The 16,149-nt window shown below is 44.8% G+C and overlaps 1 protein-coding gene across 1 annotated transcript; it reads left to right on the forward strand.

Moving 5' to 3' along the window:
• Positions 1-5,741: 5,741 nt before the first annotated feature.
• Positions 5,742-7,632, forward strand: LOC123402894 (7-deoxyloganetin glucosyltransferase-like). The gene is made up of 2 exons (XM_045096861.1): positions 5,742-6,377; positions 6,454-7,632. The coding sequence occupies exons 1-2, from the start codon at positions 5,888-5,890 to the stop codon at positions 7,401-7,403; spliced, it is 1,440 nt and encodes a 479-aa protein (XP_044952796.1). The 5' UTR covers positions 5,742-5,887; the 3' UTR covers positions 7,404-7,632.
• The last annotated feature ends 8,517 nt before the right edge of the window (positions 7,633-16,149 follow it).

Here is a 16,149-nt window from a genome sequence, read left to right on the forward strand (position 1 = left end):
GCTGGTGCACCACCCCCAAGGACTATGGGCTTCCCCGGGATGGGTTGCCCCCCCGGTGAACACCCGGAACCCATTCGTCATTCCCGGTACATTCCCGGTAACTCCGAAAACCTTCCGGTAATCAAATGAGGTCATCCTATATATCAATCTTCGTTTCTGGACCATTTCGGAAACCCTCGTGACGTCCATGATCTCATCCGGGACTCCGAACAACATTCGGTAACCAACCATATAACTCAAATACGCATAAAACAACGTCGAACCTTAAGTGTGCAGATCGTGCGGGTTCGAGAACTATGTAGACATGACCCGAGCGACTCCTCGGTCAATATCCAATAGCGGGACCTGGATGCCCATATTGGATCCTACATATTCTACGAAGATCTTATCGTTTGAACCTCAGTGCCAAGGATTCATATAATCCCGTATGTCATTCCCTTTGTCCTTCGGTATGTTACTTGCCCGAGATTCGATCGTCAGTATCCGCATACCTATTTCAATCTCGTTTACCGGCAAGTCTCTTTACTCGTTCCGTAATACAAGATCCCGCAACTTACACTAAGTCACATTGCTTGCAAGGCTTGTGTGTGATGTTGTATTACCGAGTGGGCCCCGAGATACCTCTCCGTCACGCGGAGTGACAAATCCCAGTCTCGATCCATACTAACTCAACTAACACATTCGGAGATACCTGTAGAGCATCTTTATAGTCACCCAGTTACGTTGCGACGTTTGATACACACAAAGCATTCCTCCGGTGTCAGTGAGTTATATGATCTCATGGTCATAGGAACAAATACTTGACACACAGAAAACAGTAGCAACAAAATGACACGATCAACATGCTACGTATATTAGTTTGGGTCTTAGTCCATCACATGATTCTCCTAATGATGTGATCCCGTTATCAAGTGACAACACTTGCCCATGGTCAGGAAACCTTGACCATCTTTGATCAACGAGCTTGTCAACTAGAGGCTTACTAGGGACAGTGTTTTGTCTATGTATCCACACATGCACCGTGTTTCCAATCAATACAATTATAGCATGGATAATAAACGATTATCATGAACAAAGAAATATAATAATAACTAATTTATTATTTCCTCTAGGGCATATTTCCAACACAAAGAATACCCCTAATCGCTCCACACACCTCTTCTTTTACCAAAGACCAGTGTCTGTGGTAGAAAAGCGCGGGGAGCCCGTCTGGTCCTGGTGACTTTGTCGGCCCCATTTGGAATAACGCCACTTCTATCTCCTTCTCCGAGAAAGGGGCAGTCAGTTTAACGTTCATCTCCGGCGTGACAAGCTGGTCAATGTTCTCCAGGAGTGAACTTGCATCTACAGACCCCTTTGAGGTAAAAAGCCTCTCATAGAAAGACGTCGCCATTTCTCTCATCTCGCCATCCACCGTGCACTTGGACCCATCCTCCCGACGGAGAGCCCTGATTGTGTTCTTGCGCTTGCGGTGAGAGGCCCTATTCTGAAAGTATTTCGTGTTCTGGTCACCAGCCTGGAGCCATTGTACCCTTGATCGTTGCCTATATAGCGGTTCCTCTCGCTCATAAATTTCCTTCAACTGGGCCTCAATATCCCGGACCTCCAGTGAGCATCCCGTTAAACTCGCCCTATAACGAGCATCCACAAGTTGCGTTTTCAGCTTGGCTATTTGGCGCCTGATGGAGCCGAAGACCTCCCTAGCCCATCGGTGCATTTTTCCTCTCAGCAGTCTAAACCGATCCCAGATCGCTTTCAGAGAATGCCCTCCCGTATCAGCATCGACCCAGGCCGCCGGAACCATCTCTTCATAAGCATCATGCCTCGTCCAAGCTTCTTCAAACTGGAACGAGCGAGTCCGTTTTTCCTCCGTGCGCGGAGCTGTCTCCAACGCATGAATAAGGATGGCCTGGTGGTCTGATTCCTCCGTGGTAAGGTGCTCGACATAGGTGTCCGGGAATAACGCTAAGAAGCTATCCGTGCACGTAGCACGATCCAGCCTCACTTGGATGTTGTCTGCCCCCTCCCGTCTATTATCCCATGTGTACGGGTAGCCAGAGAACCCCAAGTCTGAGAGACCGCAGTCAGCCAGGCAGTCTCGGAAGTCCTCCATTTGATTAAAAGGCCGTAGATTACCCCCTTGTTGATCTGTTTGAAATAAAGCTTCATTAAAAGCTCCAGCACAGATCCATGGAAGATTGTCTTGTGCTCTCAAAAATCTGATTGCATCTCATGATTTCTTCCGGGGTTCTGTCCTTGGCTCCCCATAGAAACCAGTGAATCTATAGGGTTTATCTTCCCAAATCACTTCTGCATCGATAAAGTATTGGCCCCACGGGCGCACATGAACTGTCACAGAGTCTCGCCACCATAACGCTAAACCTCCACTAAATCCTTTGCAATCCACCGCCACCCCTCTTATAAACCCCAGACTCCATTTAAGCTTTTCCATCGCTTGCGCTCCTTTCTTTGTTTCTGAGAGAAACACCACCGCTGGGTTGTGGGACCTGATCAGGTCCCGTAGTTCTCCAACCGTCGAGTCCAACCCCAGTCCTCGACAATTCCACGCCAGGAGATTCATGGCGATCAGCGCCCCCTACCCTCGGGGGTCGCTGTTACATCATTGTTATCAGAGATGCGATCAAACACTGAAGACGTTTTCCGCCTTGTATCACGAACGAGAGCATCATTGGTACCCCGCTTATCCCCCTCCCCTTTCGCAACCCAAACCTGTCTGGGTCTCCTTTTGAGCCCAACGCCTGCAGATGGAACCTGACTATGGCCATGTTGGACTTCTCTGTAGATCTGCCTGGGCTTCCTAACAAAATTTCCTCTTCTCCTATCACCTCTTTCCCCCGATCTCATTCCAAGCCGGCCACCCACACCCGAGTCCACATCCATTCTATGCTCCGCAGACCTAGAGCTCATTCCTTGTGCAAACCTCTCCCCACGATTTCCTCCATAATTTGCCGAGGAGCTATGCTGATCATGGAGTTTGTTACGTAGATCATGCTCCCTCTTTTTCTCGAGCTCATGCCTCAGGTCAATCTCCTCGTGATTCTCCTGCCTGCCCTTCCCTTTAAGTGGACTTGAAAGTTCACCCCGACCAGTCCTGGCACCGTCGCCAGTGCGCGGTCCAGCTGACTTCGTAAATTCCGATTGAAGGTTTCGCTTTGTTGGTATCTCATCCCTAGACTGGTTGCTCTTACGCCTTGGGTCGCTGTCGCCCGTGCGTACACTTCCCCCACTATTATGGCTGCTCCCAGTTTTCCATGACGGACCCCCTTTCACATTGCTATTCCTGCCCGGAGAGGCTCTCAACCAACCTCCCCACTACAACGAGGAATCCATCGGGGGATCACATACCCCATCCTTATGCACCAGCCGACCACAGTTAAAGCAAAAATGTGGCACTTTCTCATAAAAGAAATCATACCACGTGCCCTCCATTTCGTCCAGCGAGGTCTTTAGATAAAAGCCTCTCACCAAAGGTTCAAAAACAGATATTTTCGCCCGAACCCTTAGATATTGGCCTCGTGCAAAGCCTTCGCTGCCTGTATCAACACGAACAATTTCACCCAGCCAGTTTCCCAGTGCTTTACCAAAAGCCTCGGTCCTTTTCCCCGGTGGTAGATCATCCATCCTCACCCAAATATCCACCTTGTCAAACACTATCTCTGAGGGTCTTGTGTTTCCTTCATACTCTTTCAGAATCAGCACATTAAAATCGTATTGCCAATGACCATTGTGCATAGCGTGTCTCCAATCACCCTCACTTCCAAAGTGAACTACGAAAGTATTCGACCCTAGCTCCCGAAATTTGGCCTCTTTGTGCAGCCCCCATGCTCTCTGCATTGCTTTCTCAACCGCGTTCATAATCATCGGCTTCGACGAGTACACCTTGCCCACTGCAGACCACCTAGGGATCTTTAGTGGCTGTTGTTCTGTCTCCTCGAACACGAACCCCTGAGCTTCTTTGTCCAAAAAACCATACTGCCTAGTCTTGCTGACAGACTAGAGGCAGGATCTGGCGTCCTACTCTCCACCGGAGATCTAGACACACCCCTGCTATCAGAATCAGCCCCTCTGCGCGGCGTAGCCTCGGCCCCACTCCCCGGAGTCATCAAAATCTTGCGGCGATGGATCACCGTCCCTGTCTTTCCCACCAGGGTAGTCGCCCTCCTCTGTGCACTTGTACCTGAAGTTACCGGCGTCGTCGCCTTGCCCGCATCCTCCTCTGCCAACCCCTTGGCCGGCCTTTGATTGATCGAGGTAGTAGGCGCCACCGCCACCGGGGTAGATCCCATCTTCTCCGAAACCCTAGCTGTCATCCCTGGTGCTTGTTCCGTCATCCCCACCGCCCTCAGCGGAGGGAAACACGCCGCCGGTCGGAGATGAGGAGAGACGTTGTCGCTCTCCCAATCCCCACCGTAGACTCACCACCCCCGCACGTCAAACCCTAACCCTAGCGCAGAAGACAATCGCCATGCAATCGCCTCCCGTCGCCCTTAGAGTCTTTCTGCGTGGTGGGCTTATTACTATATGTTGACATATTCTATAACACTAAGCTCTCTAGCTTTAAAGAGTTCACATTTAGTTGAGGTCTGTTATTGATATTAATTCATCAGATTTTGACCGGGTCAACGATTCCTCAAAGCTATCTCATTTAAATTTTTTATACTATATACAATATGCTTTCTAATTTTTAAAGCCTCATAATTAACTCAGGTCTTCAATTTAGAATTCCGTCAACCTAATTTTGACCGGGTCAACAATTTCACAAAGACTCGCTCATTCTATTATTTTAATTCCGTGTGTTTCCGTTTTGAAGATTGTTCATTCAATTGAGGTATTCAAATGTGGATTTGGATCGCAATTTTGGTCGAGACAACTATTTTGCAGATCAATTAGCATCAACCGGTCTATAAAAATATATCAATCCTCCCTAAATATACGTTGGTTAACGGATAACACAGAACCACACCACAAAATGGCCATCAGATCACCGCATTATAAATAAAAATAGAACACACTCCATCATCTTTTCACACGCCAAACTAAACATTCCATTAGTTTCAAAATATAAGGGGTATTAGTTCTTTAGAAAGTCAAGTTCCTTTAATTTTGATCAAGTTCAGAACATAAAAAATATCGACATCCATAATATTAAACAAAAAAGTATGGGACTCATTTCATGATGAATCTGATTTAAAATTATAATTTTTGTTATGCTTCTCAACAAATAAGATCTGACTTAAAAGGTTTGACTTTAAAAAATATACACACTTTATATTATGAAAAGAGTGAGTAATTTTATATAAAAAACTAACAACACCAACGACACGGTAAAACGCGGCAACACTTCTAGTACTACCTCCGTTACGGTTTAGAAGGCACAGTTAAATTTACGTGCATTTCCACAATAGACAAGCTTTAAGGCGCATTGCATTTACTCCTAACTTCTAATTAGTATTCCGTTGTACTCCCTCCATTCCTACACATAAGTCTTTTAAGCGATTTTAATAGGGGTCTACATACGGAGCAAAACGATTGAATCTACACTTTAAAATATGTATATATACATCCGTACCTAGTCCACTAGTAAAACCTGTAGAAAGACTTATATTTAGAAACAAAGGGAGTACTACTTTTATATGCATGCGTAGTGTGAATGTTATTTTTTTAACTCATTTCACAGCCAATCAATAACCACTTAGGTTCTATAAAATTTTCATGCATGTCTTTTAAACCGTGACGGAGGGAGGGAGTATACTCCATTGTACAATCATGAACCGGTCTACATATATCACCCTCTCGCCCTGGTCGTTTCGAGCCACGACACATAAATCTTGTAGCCACCGGCGTCCCCAAGGTGCAGAAAACAGCCATGAGCCGCCCGCACGCCGTGCTCATCCCGTACCCGGCGCAGGGCCACGTCACGCCGCTGCTGAACCTCGCCAAGGTGCTGCACTCCAGGGGCTTCTACGTCACCTTCGTCAACTCCGAGTACAACCACCGCCGCCTTCTCCGGTCACGCGGCGAGGACTCGCTCGCCGGCCTCGACGACTTCCGGTTCGAGACCATCCCGGACGGCCTGCCGCGGATCGACAACGAGGACGTCACGCAGGATATCCCGGCGCTCTGCACGTCCTTCGCCACGCACGGCGCCGCGCTCTTCAGGGACTTCCTGGTGAGGATCGACGACGGGAGGCCGCCGGTGACCTGCGTCATAACTGACGGCGTGATGAGCTTCGCGCTGGAGGTGGCCGCCGACAAGGGCATCCCGGCCTTGGTGTTCTGGACCACCAGCGCGTGCGGGTTCATGGGGTACCTCCACTTCTTCGAGCTCATCGAGAGAGGCTACGTGCCACTCAAAGGTACCACATCACCACCTACGTGCTCCATGGAGTTTGTGATCGACTGCAAATTACATCTGCGCTGCACATGTCGTAGATGAGAGCTGCCTGACCAACGGATACCTCGACACGGCGCTCGACTGGGTGGCCGGGATGCCGGGCATAAGGCTGCGAGACTTCCCCAGCTTCATCCGCACGACCGACCGGGACGACGTCATGCTCAACTTCGACGGCCGCGAGGCGCAGAACGCGCACCGCGCCCAGGGCGTCATCCTCAACACGTTCGACGCGGTAGAGCAGGACGTCGTCGACGCGCTCCGCCGCATCTTCCAGCGCGTGTACACGGTCGGCCCGCTCCCGACGTTCGCGGTCACCGCGGCGAGGGCGCGGCCCGAGCTGGACGCGATCGGCGGCAACCTCTGGAAGGAGGACGCGAGCTGCCTCCGGTGGCTGGACGGCCGGCAGCCCGGCTCAGTCGTGTACGTCAACTTCGGCAGCATCACCGTCATGTCGCCGGCCCACCTCGCGGAGTTCGCGTGGGGCCTGGCGCGCTGCGGGCGCCCGTTCCTGTGGGTCATCAGGCCGGACCTCGTGGCCGGCGAGAAGGCCGTGCTGCCGGAGGAGTTCGTCGCCGAGACGAAAGACCGAGGGATCTTCCTGAGCTGGTGCCCGCAGGAAGAGGTCCTGAGGCATCCGGCGACCGGGCTGTTCCTGACGCACTCCGGGTGGAACTCGACGCTGGAGAGCATCTGCGCCGGCGTGCCGATGGTCTGCTGGCCCTTCTTCGCCGAGCAGACGACCAACTGCCGGTACGTGTGCGCCGAGTGGGGCATCGGGCTGGAGATCGACGGCGACGTGAGGAGGGAGGAGGTGGCGAGGCTCGTGCTCGAGGCCACGGCCGGCGAGAAAGGCAAGGACATGAGAGCGAAGGCTACGACGTGGAAGGAGAAGGCCGTGGCGGCGGCAGAGGCCGGCGGGACGTCGACTCTTGGCATCGACCGCCTCGTCGGATTCTTGCTTGGAGGGACCGATGACCCTCAAAGCTGAAATGTTGTTGTCCTGTTGGATCAGCCCTGATCAGTCTGATGGGTATATGGGGTTGGAAACTAAACTACAGTATGATGTGACCATTTTCCACTGTTTAAAACCGTTGTGCGTCTATATTGACTAGCAAAAGAGACCGTACGTTGCAACGAGTAAAACAAAATACTACGAGGTTTTTTTACTGTACCCTCGTACTCCTTGTTGTGAATGAATGCAAAGATAGACAAATGAAGAGTCCAAATGATCCACTAGTTTCATTGCAATGTGGGAGACCCAGTTATATACAAGATGAAGGGGTGTGTTGGGGAGACACATTTTCCTCAACACACCTTCTAGGAGGCATCCCTCCAATACAATTGATCACATGTTTTATTTCTCAACACTCCTCCTTAATCAATTCGTCATCTGCATATTGCAAACTGAAAACTCCTTCAAAAACCCTGTGGGAAAATCGAGGAGAAACTTTATAATAATATGCCATCGAAAAACTCCTTTAAAACCGAGTGGAAAAAATATAAGGAGAAATCAATATGGCATACATCCGCACTTGTATTTATATTGTCTCGTTAAAAACCTTATATGAGAAACCATCTTGGAAAACTCATAAAGGGAAAAGAGTACAATATGAATGATCTGAAGATCACCAACAGGTTATAACTTGGGATTTTACTCTCCCTGAATTTCGCAAACATCAATGTTATCTCATACCAATTCCACGAATGCGATTCTCGAATATAAACGTTGGTAGAGACATCGTGAACCTCACAATAATTTGTCTGCAGATTATCCTCTTACATTTCTGTAATCCACGAGGATAAATATAACCCATAAGCAATACAAGTGACATTATCTTGGTAGATAATGATATTTGATTCCAATGAATCTCCACATGATCTCACATGTGACCAGTCATTCTGCGAAGACATGTATATGTTATCATGCTTCGAACATAGTTATGGCAGAATGATTATAGGAAGGACACATTTAGAGTCTATTCTGAAGGCTTCCTTCAGAATACTCTTCCATTAAATCCAGTCTTTGATATGGCATTGTTGGGATCAAATTATCAGCCACTATCAGGATATCACACCATGGAACCATCTTGATTTTCTCAATGGAATTAATCAAGACCTTTTGTGTCTTGGACATATCTCAAGATATTCCTTACACCAACCATTATACCTTTTACTCGAGATGCACTCTCAATAGATTGCCAACAAATATAGTGTCAGACGTGACTTACTTTGCAATTTATATGAGCGATCCAATGGTACTCAGATACGGAACTTCATGTCCATTATCACTTTACCATCTCCCCTAGGTTTAAATGGGCTTGTGTCCCATGCCAGGTATAATATGACCATATGTGTCTTTGATAAGATATATCCATATTGAACTTTTTCAATATTTCTAGATATATGAAGAGTGACATACATTTATTCCCGAGGGATTTTGCTAAAGCTATAAACTTAGCATCATTTGGTTTGACCCAAATATCCGTCTCAAAATGATTGTGTGTATTTAATATGTCTTGTATAGACATTGATGATAAGATCATCCACATCAATAATAAGATGTAAATCCAATTCATGATATCTTCATGAATACACATAAACAATCATCAGTATTAGAGTAATCCTTGTCAAGGAGTAACTCACTTAATCGGTTGTACTACACAACTCTCCGACATCTTCACAGTCATAGGATGACTTCTGAAGCTTCACACATGTTGCGACTTATCATTGGATTTGGAATATTAAGCCATTTCATGACTTCAATATATATATCCAAACTGAATGATCCATGTGAGTATGTAGCCATTACATACATCAACTGTATGGATTTGTACTGCCAATTCAGTATCGAAACATAATTCCACTCATACCGAGAAGGTATGCTACATCATAACTGATGCCGGGTCTCTACGGAAACCCATGTGCTACAAGCCTCGCTTTCTCACCACCTCATCTATTTCGTTTCTGAACGAAAAATCACTTCTCTTCACTACGGAAGATACTTATGAGGAGCAGGTTTTACTATGGTAAACACCTCTCTTTTGATGAGCGAGTGCTACTCTTCTTAATTGCTTCCTTTCATTTGAACCAATATAAGTGTCAACAACACTTTCCATGGATTTTGGTTCAGGGCCCAAAAGGATTTCTGCAATTCTCAAGAAGAAATTTATGTCGACATATGTAGACTTTCAATATACTATTTTCTTGAATCGATATCATTTGTGGAATTATCGTTATGCCTCTTAACTCCTTATGATTTCCCACAACAACGGAGTCAAGGTGTTTCGATGTCCCGACACCATAAAAAAATGGGTGCACATTGGTGCTGGGCTATGGATGACGCGCATCCATCAGGTGTCATTCAATGCAAGGTTGAATCACATTTACTGATTGAGGAGACCATTTCCTCTATTTCCGCGGAAACATATGAGAACTTAATCCCATGTGACCAGAATTCTCCCCCTCTTGCTCTCATCTAGGGATACGATTGGTTATTAGGTACCTCCACTCGTTCTGGTACGAAAATTCAGTGACACCTTTGCCATCAGTAAATGTATATGGTAGATTATTTGCAATATGTTGCAAATTCTCATAATCTGAATCTCTAGTTCAGATTCTTAAGTACGTGGAAAAATATCTATGCCATTTCTTTTGCATTTCCTGACATTCTATGCGGTACATTTCTCCCCCTAATGCCAGAAAATATCCTCATTGCAAATGCAATCATCGTACGAGCTGCAAATAACTCCCTCGCTAGGGTTAAGGTATTTGACGGATTAACAATCATACCACAGTTATTCCTCACATAGATCCCAAATATATGTGAAGCCTGTAATGTACGCTGGGGTGGTGATATCGGTGTGCAACCAAATTATCGCAGATGGGAAATACTTCACTGATTTCCATGTACATACCGTAAGGGGATATGGTATTAAATCCATTTGATCTCATTTAGACCAAATATGCGGCGTGTGAGTCCGCATGTTACCAACAACAAAATGTTGGATCATCACAATTCTGTAGCAATGGCCATGCAACTTGACTCTTTTTGACAAGAGATCTAGCCACACCATTCTGGGTAGGTACACGACGTACTGAATATGACCATGAATTTCTCGTGAATCAAACTCAACGATATTTCCATTCCGATGGAATTATCCCATGCATATGCTCCAAATTCGTCAATTTCAGCGCTTAATTTAGTAAACACATGGTTTTTTGTGGATGATACACACCTAAGGCCATCTTCTAGATGTGTCTATGAATACCATGAAGTACCAAAATAACCCAGCCAATGGTTGAATATTTTGCATCATTCTTGAATCCATTCAAGAATAATGAGTGTCGCATTCAAATTTTAAGGTGAGAGTGCCTTAAAATTAATTCCTCTATGGCACATGTAGTGCACATAAATCTTTCGATTGTTAGGAATATTGCAACTTTGTTGTGGCCAACATAATTATCAATAATTTTTCTAATCGTCCTCATACTAGACAGGTAAAGGAGGAAAAATTATTGTGTACGCAACAATATTATGTATGAATTCTTCATACACTCGGTTCCTCACAACTATCATGTCCCGTGGACAAGATGTTGCAAATTATACCACCTGTAATAGTACAATTATAGGCTAATGATATATTGGGATAACTAGGAGACTACATAAGATCTCCAAAATATCTTGGGAATGTCATTCCACAAGCATATCATCAATGTAGAGGAGTGCATTCTCCTTCTACTGCACCAGAATATTTTCTGGTTGTCCATTTGAAGTAGAACTTCAAACTTCTCCCATTTAACTCATTTTCCTTTTCCAATGGGTCGGTGACATGATTCAACCCAAAACATGGTAGTTTGGTAATCATTAGTACGATATTTCGTACAACCACCTCTTTGAAATATTTGGAAGTTGTCATTGTGATCATTTATTTAAATGACACATTCCTTTGTGAGATATACACTCCATTTCTGCTTGTCTCTTTTTCCACTTTACTTTCAACTCCTGGTGGTTCTCTAACCACATATTTGTTTAGTATTGAAAGCACTAACACAAATTTAAGGTAATGATATTGCACCCATTGGGGTGTACCAGATGATCTTCACAAGAAGGTCATCATATTTTTACCCTAAAATGAAGATGGTATATCTTTTACCATCATAGGAGGATGTAAAGTGCAGTAAGGACATACAATCAGATCAAGATCTGAGACTGCCTTATCACGTAATCTTAACTTAGTATTGATTTATAGACAACAAAATTATAAGCATCAATGGACTTGAAGTCCTTAATACAAATGAATACTCATTCGAGTGATGCTTATGAGAACATATCTCTCCTTAAGGTGGTACCAAAAGGGCAAATGGACATTCATCATCCATTAAAAAGTTGGTTTGAGAACCAAGACATTGCGATGTCACATAAATGCAAATTTGCACATTTCAGGCATTTATAAAATAGCCATGACATTCTCTGTGGGTGGAATTTCTATGACGACAAGGCCACGGGTCGACAAAATCATTAATGTCAATGACCCATTTTCAATAGTTACTTCCACCTTATGTCATCACATCACATTTCCTTTCGGAAAAGGTCCTCCATATATTGCATGAAATGCTCATGCATTAATTTACCTTCAGTAAATTAAGTACAATGAAAATGCTATGGCTAAGCATAATCACTATCATGGTGATTCTTAGAGCAAGTACAATAGTATAGCCAGTTGCTGGCTATAAGCCATTGCCATGTCATCTATAGCCCATCTTATAGCCAACATGTACAATAGTTCATTGCAAAAGTGTACTACTTCTTTATTATATGGTCCATCTTTCATACTCACAAAATGCCTAGGAGCACGTGCTAGAGCTGGCTCTTAGCTAAGAGCCCGCTTACCTTCTCTCTCCTCTTCTCTTTCCTCTAACTAAACAAAAATATATTAGTTTATTCCTTATAGCCAGCCGACTCATCTCTATTGTACTTGCTCTTAGTGACTCATAGGGTAATTAAGCCCTTCCACATGAAGATAATCACCATTATGTGGTGTAGATCTTCAAATTAAATGTAGTCATCTCATAAAGGACAAACCTTTAATTTCCATAAAACACATAGAGGTAATCAACCACCTAGTAGTGCCTCACTCTTATGGATAGTTGCAATCAATCATAGCCTTCACAACCTTATGTTATTTAAAGCACATGAAGGTAATTACCATGAAGTGGCATAAACCTCTGAGTTGTGCATGAAATTTAATTCATTGCTACGACTATATCTCATAAGTTGTGTACTCATGGAAGGTAATCACCAAAATATGCAAGTATTTTGCATAATTATCTTCATAGCATAATATGTAGCATAGTCGCCACTAATGCCTTGGATTCCTCTCCTGATGGAGCATGTGACACTTAGTCACAACCAATGACAAATACTATGAAATTGACAAGTATTTGGAAAAACATCATGAAGGTAGGCACCAACGGTGTATGCCTCATAATGATTATGCCATAAGTTTTGTGCCTTCACATTGCTTTGAACACATGGAGATAATCACTACTGAGTAGTGTAGACCTCATTCTTATGGAGCTTCTCACAACCTTATGTTTTAAAACACATTGAAGGTAATCACCACATGGTGGTGTAGACCTCACAGTTGTGAACGAAATATAATTCGTTGCCACAAACGTAATCCATAAGTTGTGTGCAAAATTGAAGGTAGTCATCATGCCGAAACAACATAATATAGACCTCACAATAACATTAAGTAATCTGCATTTAAGCAGCATGTCTTGTTTGTCAATCCCTTGTAACAAATGTAATTTGACATAGTTAGGCAGTGTCATACACTTCACTACCTCAAGTTTCCAAATTTTCAAGTAAATTCCATATTCTATGTGAATAATGGAATCAACATATTGCTTTGCAATAGTATTACTCATGTAATAAATAAATGCAGAAGTATGAAAAATACTTGTGCAACATATATGAGGACTTGTGGCCTCAAACGTTCATTTTACATGATGTAAAATAATGCATAATCAATTATTCTGCAGTTTAGCAAGACCCAAGGATCTATAATATGTATTTGCTCTGAAGCCTTAGGCATAAAACGCAAATAACAATAGCCTTATGGTTAAATTGCCGAAAACAGCCAGCCCATGGCTAAACTGTAAAGTCCAACGCGCGTCATATGGCTCTGTTGTCAGCTTCGGTAAACTTGAGGGCTAACCAAAAATTACAAGGACTTTGCAGGATTATAATAAAATCCTTTGGCTGATTTGCAAAATCAACAAATGATAGGATTTTCATCCTTCTCCCGTCAGTTTCATCCCACGACGGGATTTTGTTAACCGCTGTCGGAGGTCGGGAACTCGTGATAGGCTCACGACATCGCGTAGCCGAGCGCTACCGCACCGTGCCATGCCGGGCAGAACCACCACTGCGCTATGCGGCGTTGTTGACAATTGCCGATTCGCCGTAGATACGGTTTGGATAGCCGGGCCAAGAGGTCGTGGCCCCATCCTCGCCTTGCATATGAACCGGACCGCACGCTGGCCAGAAAGCCTCGGCCGTGCGCCAATCGTCTTGGCCGACGCGACTTGTCGCCACACTCCGGTGGTCGACCACACCGTGTCGTGCTGTCTTAGAACTGCATCTCGACACCAGAAATCGCACACTGTCGCTGTCGGTTAATGTAGGGCCGCCACTCTAGGCCGTCTCACCATCCACGGTTCGATGGCCGTAGTTCGGGCTTGTGCGTCCTGGTCGAGCGGAGGACACCGCCACCACGCCACGACGATGCGAGTCAGGTCGCCTTGGCTGCCGTCTACGTGGTTGATGACGCTCGGTCTGCCTCCGCCTACGCTGGTACGGAGACCGTCATGGACACCAAAGTACTATGGAGCCTGCGGTTCCTGCCGTCCTATGTGCATGAAAAAGCAATCAATCATGAGTACTCCTCCGTTCCTAAATATAAGACCTTGTAGAGATTACACTATAGACCACATATGAAGCAAAATGAGTGAATCTATACTCTAAAATATGTCTATATACATCTGTATATAGTACATAGTGTAATCTTTAAAAGGTCTTATATTTAGGAACGGAGGGAATAGTTTCTTACTTGTAATACGCTTCATCCATTCTTCATGTGCATGTGCGTGACTCAATAAAGTGAATCTCGTTCCTGATTGAATTCCTGTACTGGTTCATGCACGATCTGATGCCTCTCTTTTTGCAGCATGCATCCGTGTTGAGATCTAAGTGCTTGGCTACGCAATTGGGCGCCGGCTTTGCCGCGGGAAGTGCCCCCTCGCACATCTGCCAGGGTATGCGGCCTTGCAGCACCGTAGGGTGTCGTGGCCGCTGGCGATTGCCAGGCACGACCCTCGTCCCATTCCGCGCTGGCGTCAAGGGTTTCCTGCCGGGATCGCGACCCCTTGCAACCATCGCTGTTCATGCGTAATCGCGATGACTTTATTTATCTTAGCGGAGAGCGAAGTGCTGATAACGTGTTGTGAATGAATGCAAAGATAGACAAATCAAGAGTCCAAATGATTCATTAGTTTCATTGCAATGTGGGAGACCCACTTATATACAAGATGAATGAGTGTGTTGGGGAGACACATTTTCCCCAACAGACACCTCCTAGGAGGCATCCCTTCCATACAATTGATCACATGTTTTATTTCTCAACACTCCTTACATAGACGTGGGAGTGCCAACAAAATCTCATCGTTGACTTTAGAGGGTACTTTAGACTTTGTCTCCTTAATTCAGGTATAATTTTAAGATTTTTCCCTTGATCTAATTTCATAAACTAAAAATCTCATCCGATCAAGTGCACGTCGCCTCCTTTGATCATGCACAATGACGGTCGCCGCATCCTTTCAGAGGAATCGACAACTTAGCAGCCGAGGGGATCCCGTTATTCTTGGCGTCACCCGCAGTTTAATTGGCGGCTGCATGTTGATCATAACCCTTAATTAATATAGAATTGATGATCTAATCCTAGATTACCAAATTACCTCCGAAGTGGTGATACTCCGCACCTTTTAGTGGTAGTTCTTCAAGACATCTATACTGGAGTATCAAATAATCCTATCCATCAAAATAGAGCAAATGAAGGGTTTATATGGAGTGGGCCGAAAAAATTGCATCGGCAATTGTAAGATGTAAACCAAAAATATAAAATGATCAAAATCCCAAATAATACATTTGCTTAGGGCATCTACGACCACACAATGGGCAAATTTGGCTCCCAAAATGTTCACGTCCGATCAGTGCACGGGTGAATCCACCTTGAACCCCTATTTCACGTGGACGCAACCATGCTCCCCATTTGTTCCCGTTCTTTTTTCTGTTGAGGGTCGAGTCGGGTTACCTCTTTCCCCCTCTCTCTTCTCTAGGCAGTGGCTGGTTTTTCTGTCCAGAATTTACCTTTTCTCATTCTCTTTATTGCCTAGGCAGCGATCGGGTTATCCGTCCAAACGTTTGGATAGAATTTGACGAGACCGGGCTTTTTCTTTTTAATTAATTTTTGTACCTAATTTGACGGAATATCCTATGTCAACCCTTGTTTTACCCCTAGTTGATTGTTCGTGCGTTGCCACGGGATAAAACTGTAATCAAATAAGTTTTTTAATTCAGAAATCAAGTTGCTATGAAGAAACAAATATAGAGCGAAATGGCTGCAACCATCTTTCTTTACGGAATTGGTTTAAAACAGGTGGATGTAGAAGCT

The sequence above is a fragment of the Hordeum vulgare genome, chromosome 6H (assembly GCF_904849725.1).
Source record: "Hordeum vulgare subsp. vulgare chromosome 6H, MorexV3_pseudomolecules_assembly, whole genome shotgun sequence".
Taxonomy (NCBI): Eukaryota; Viridiplantae; Streptophyta; class Magnoliopsida; order Poales; family Poaceae; genus Hordeum; species Hordeum vulgare.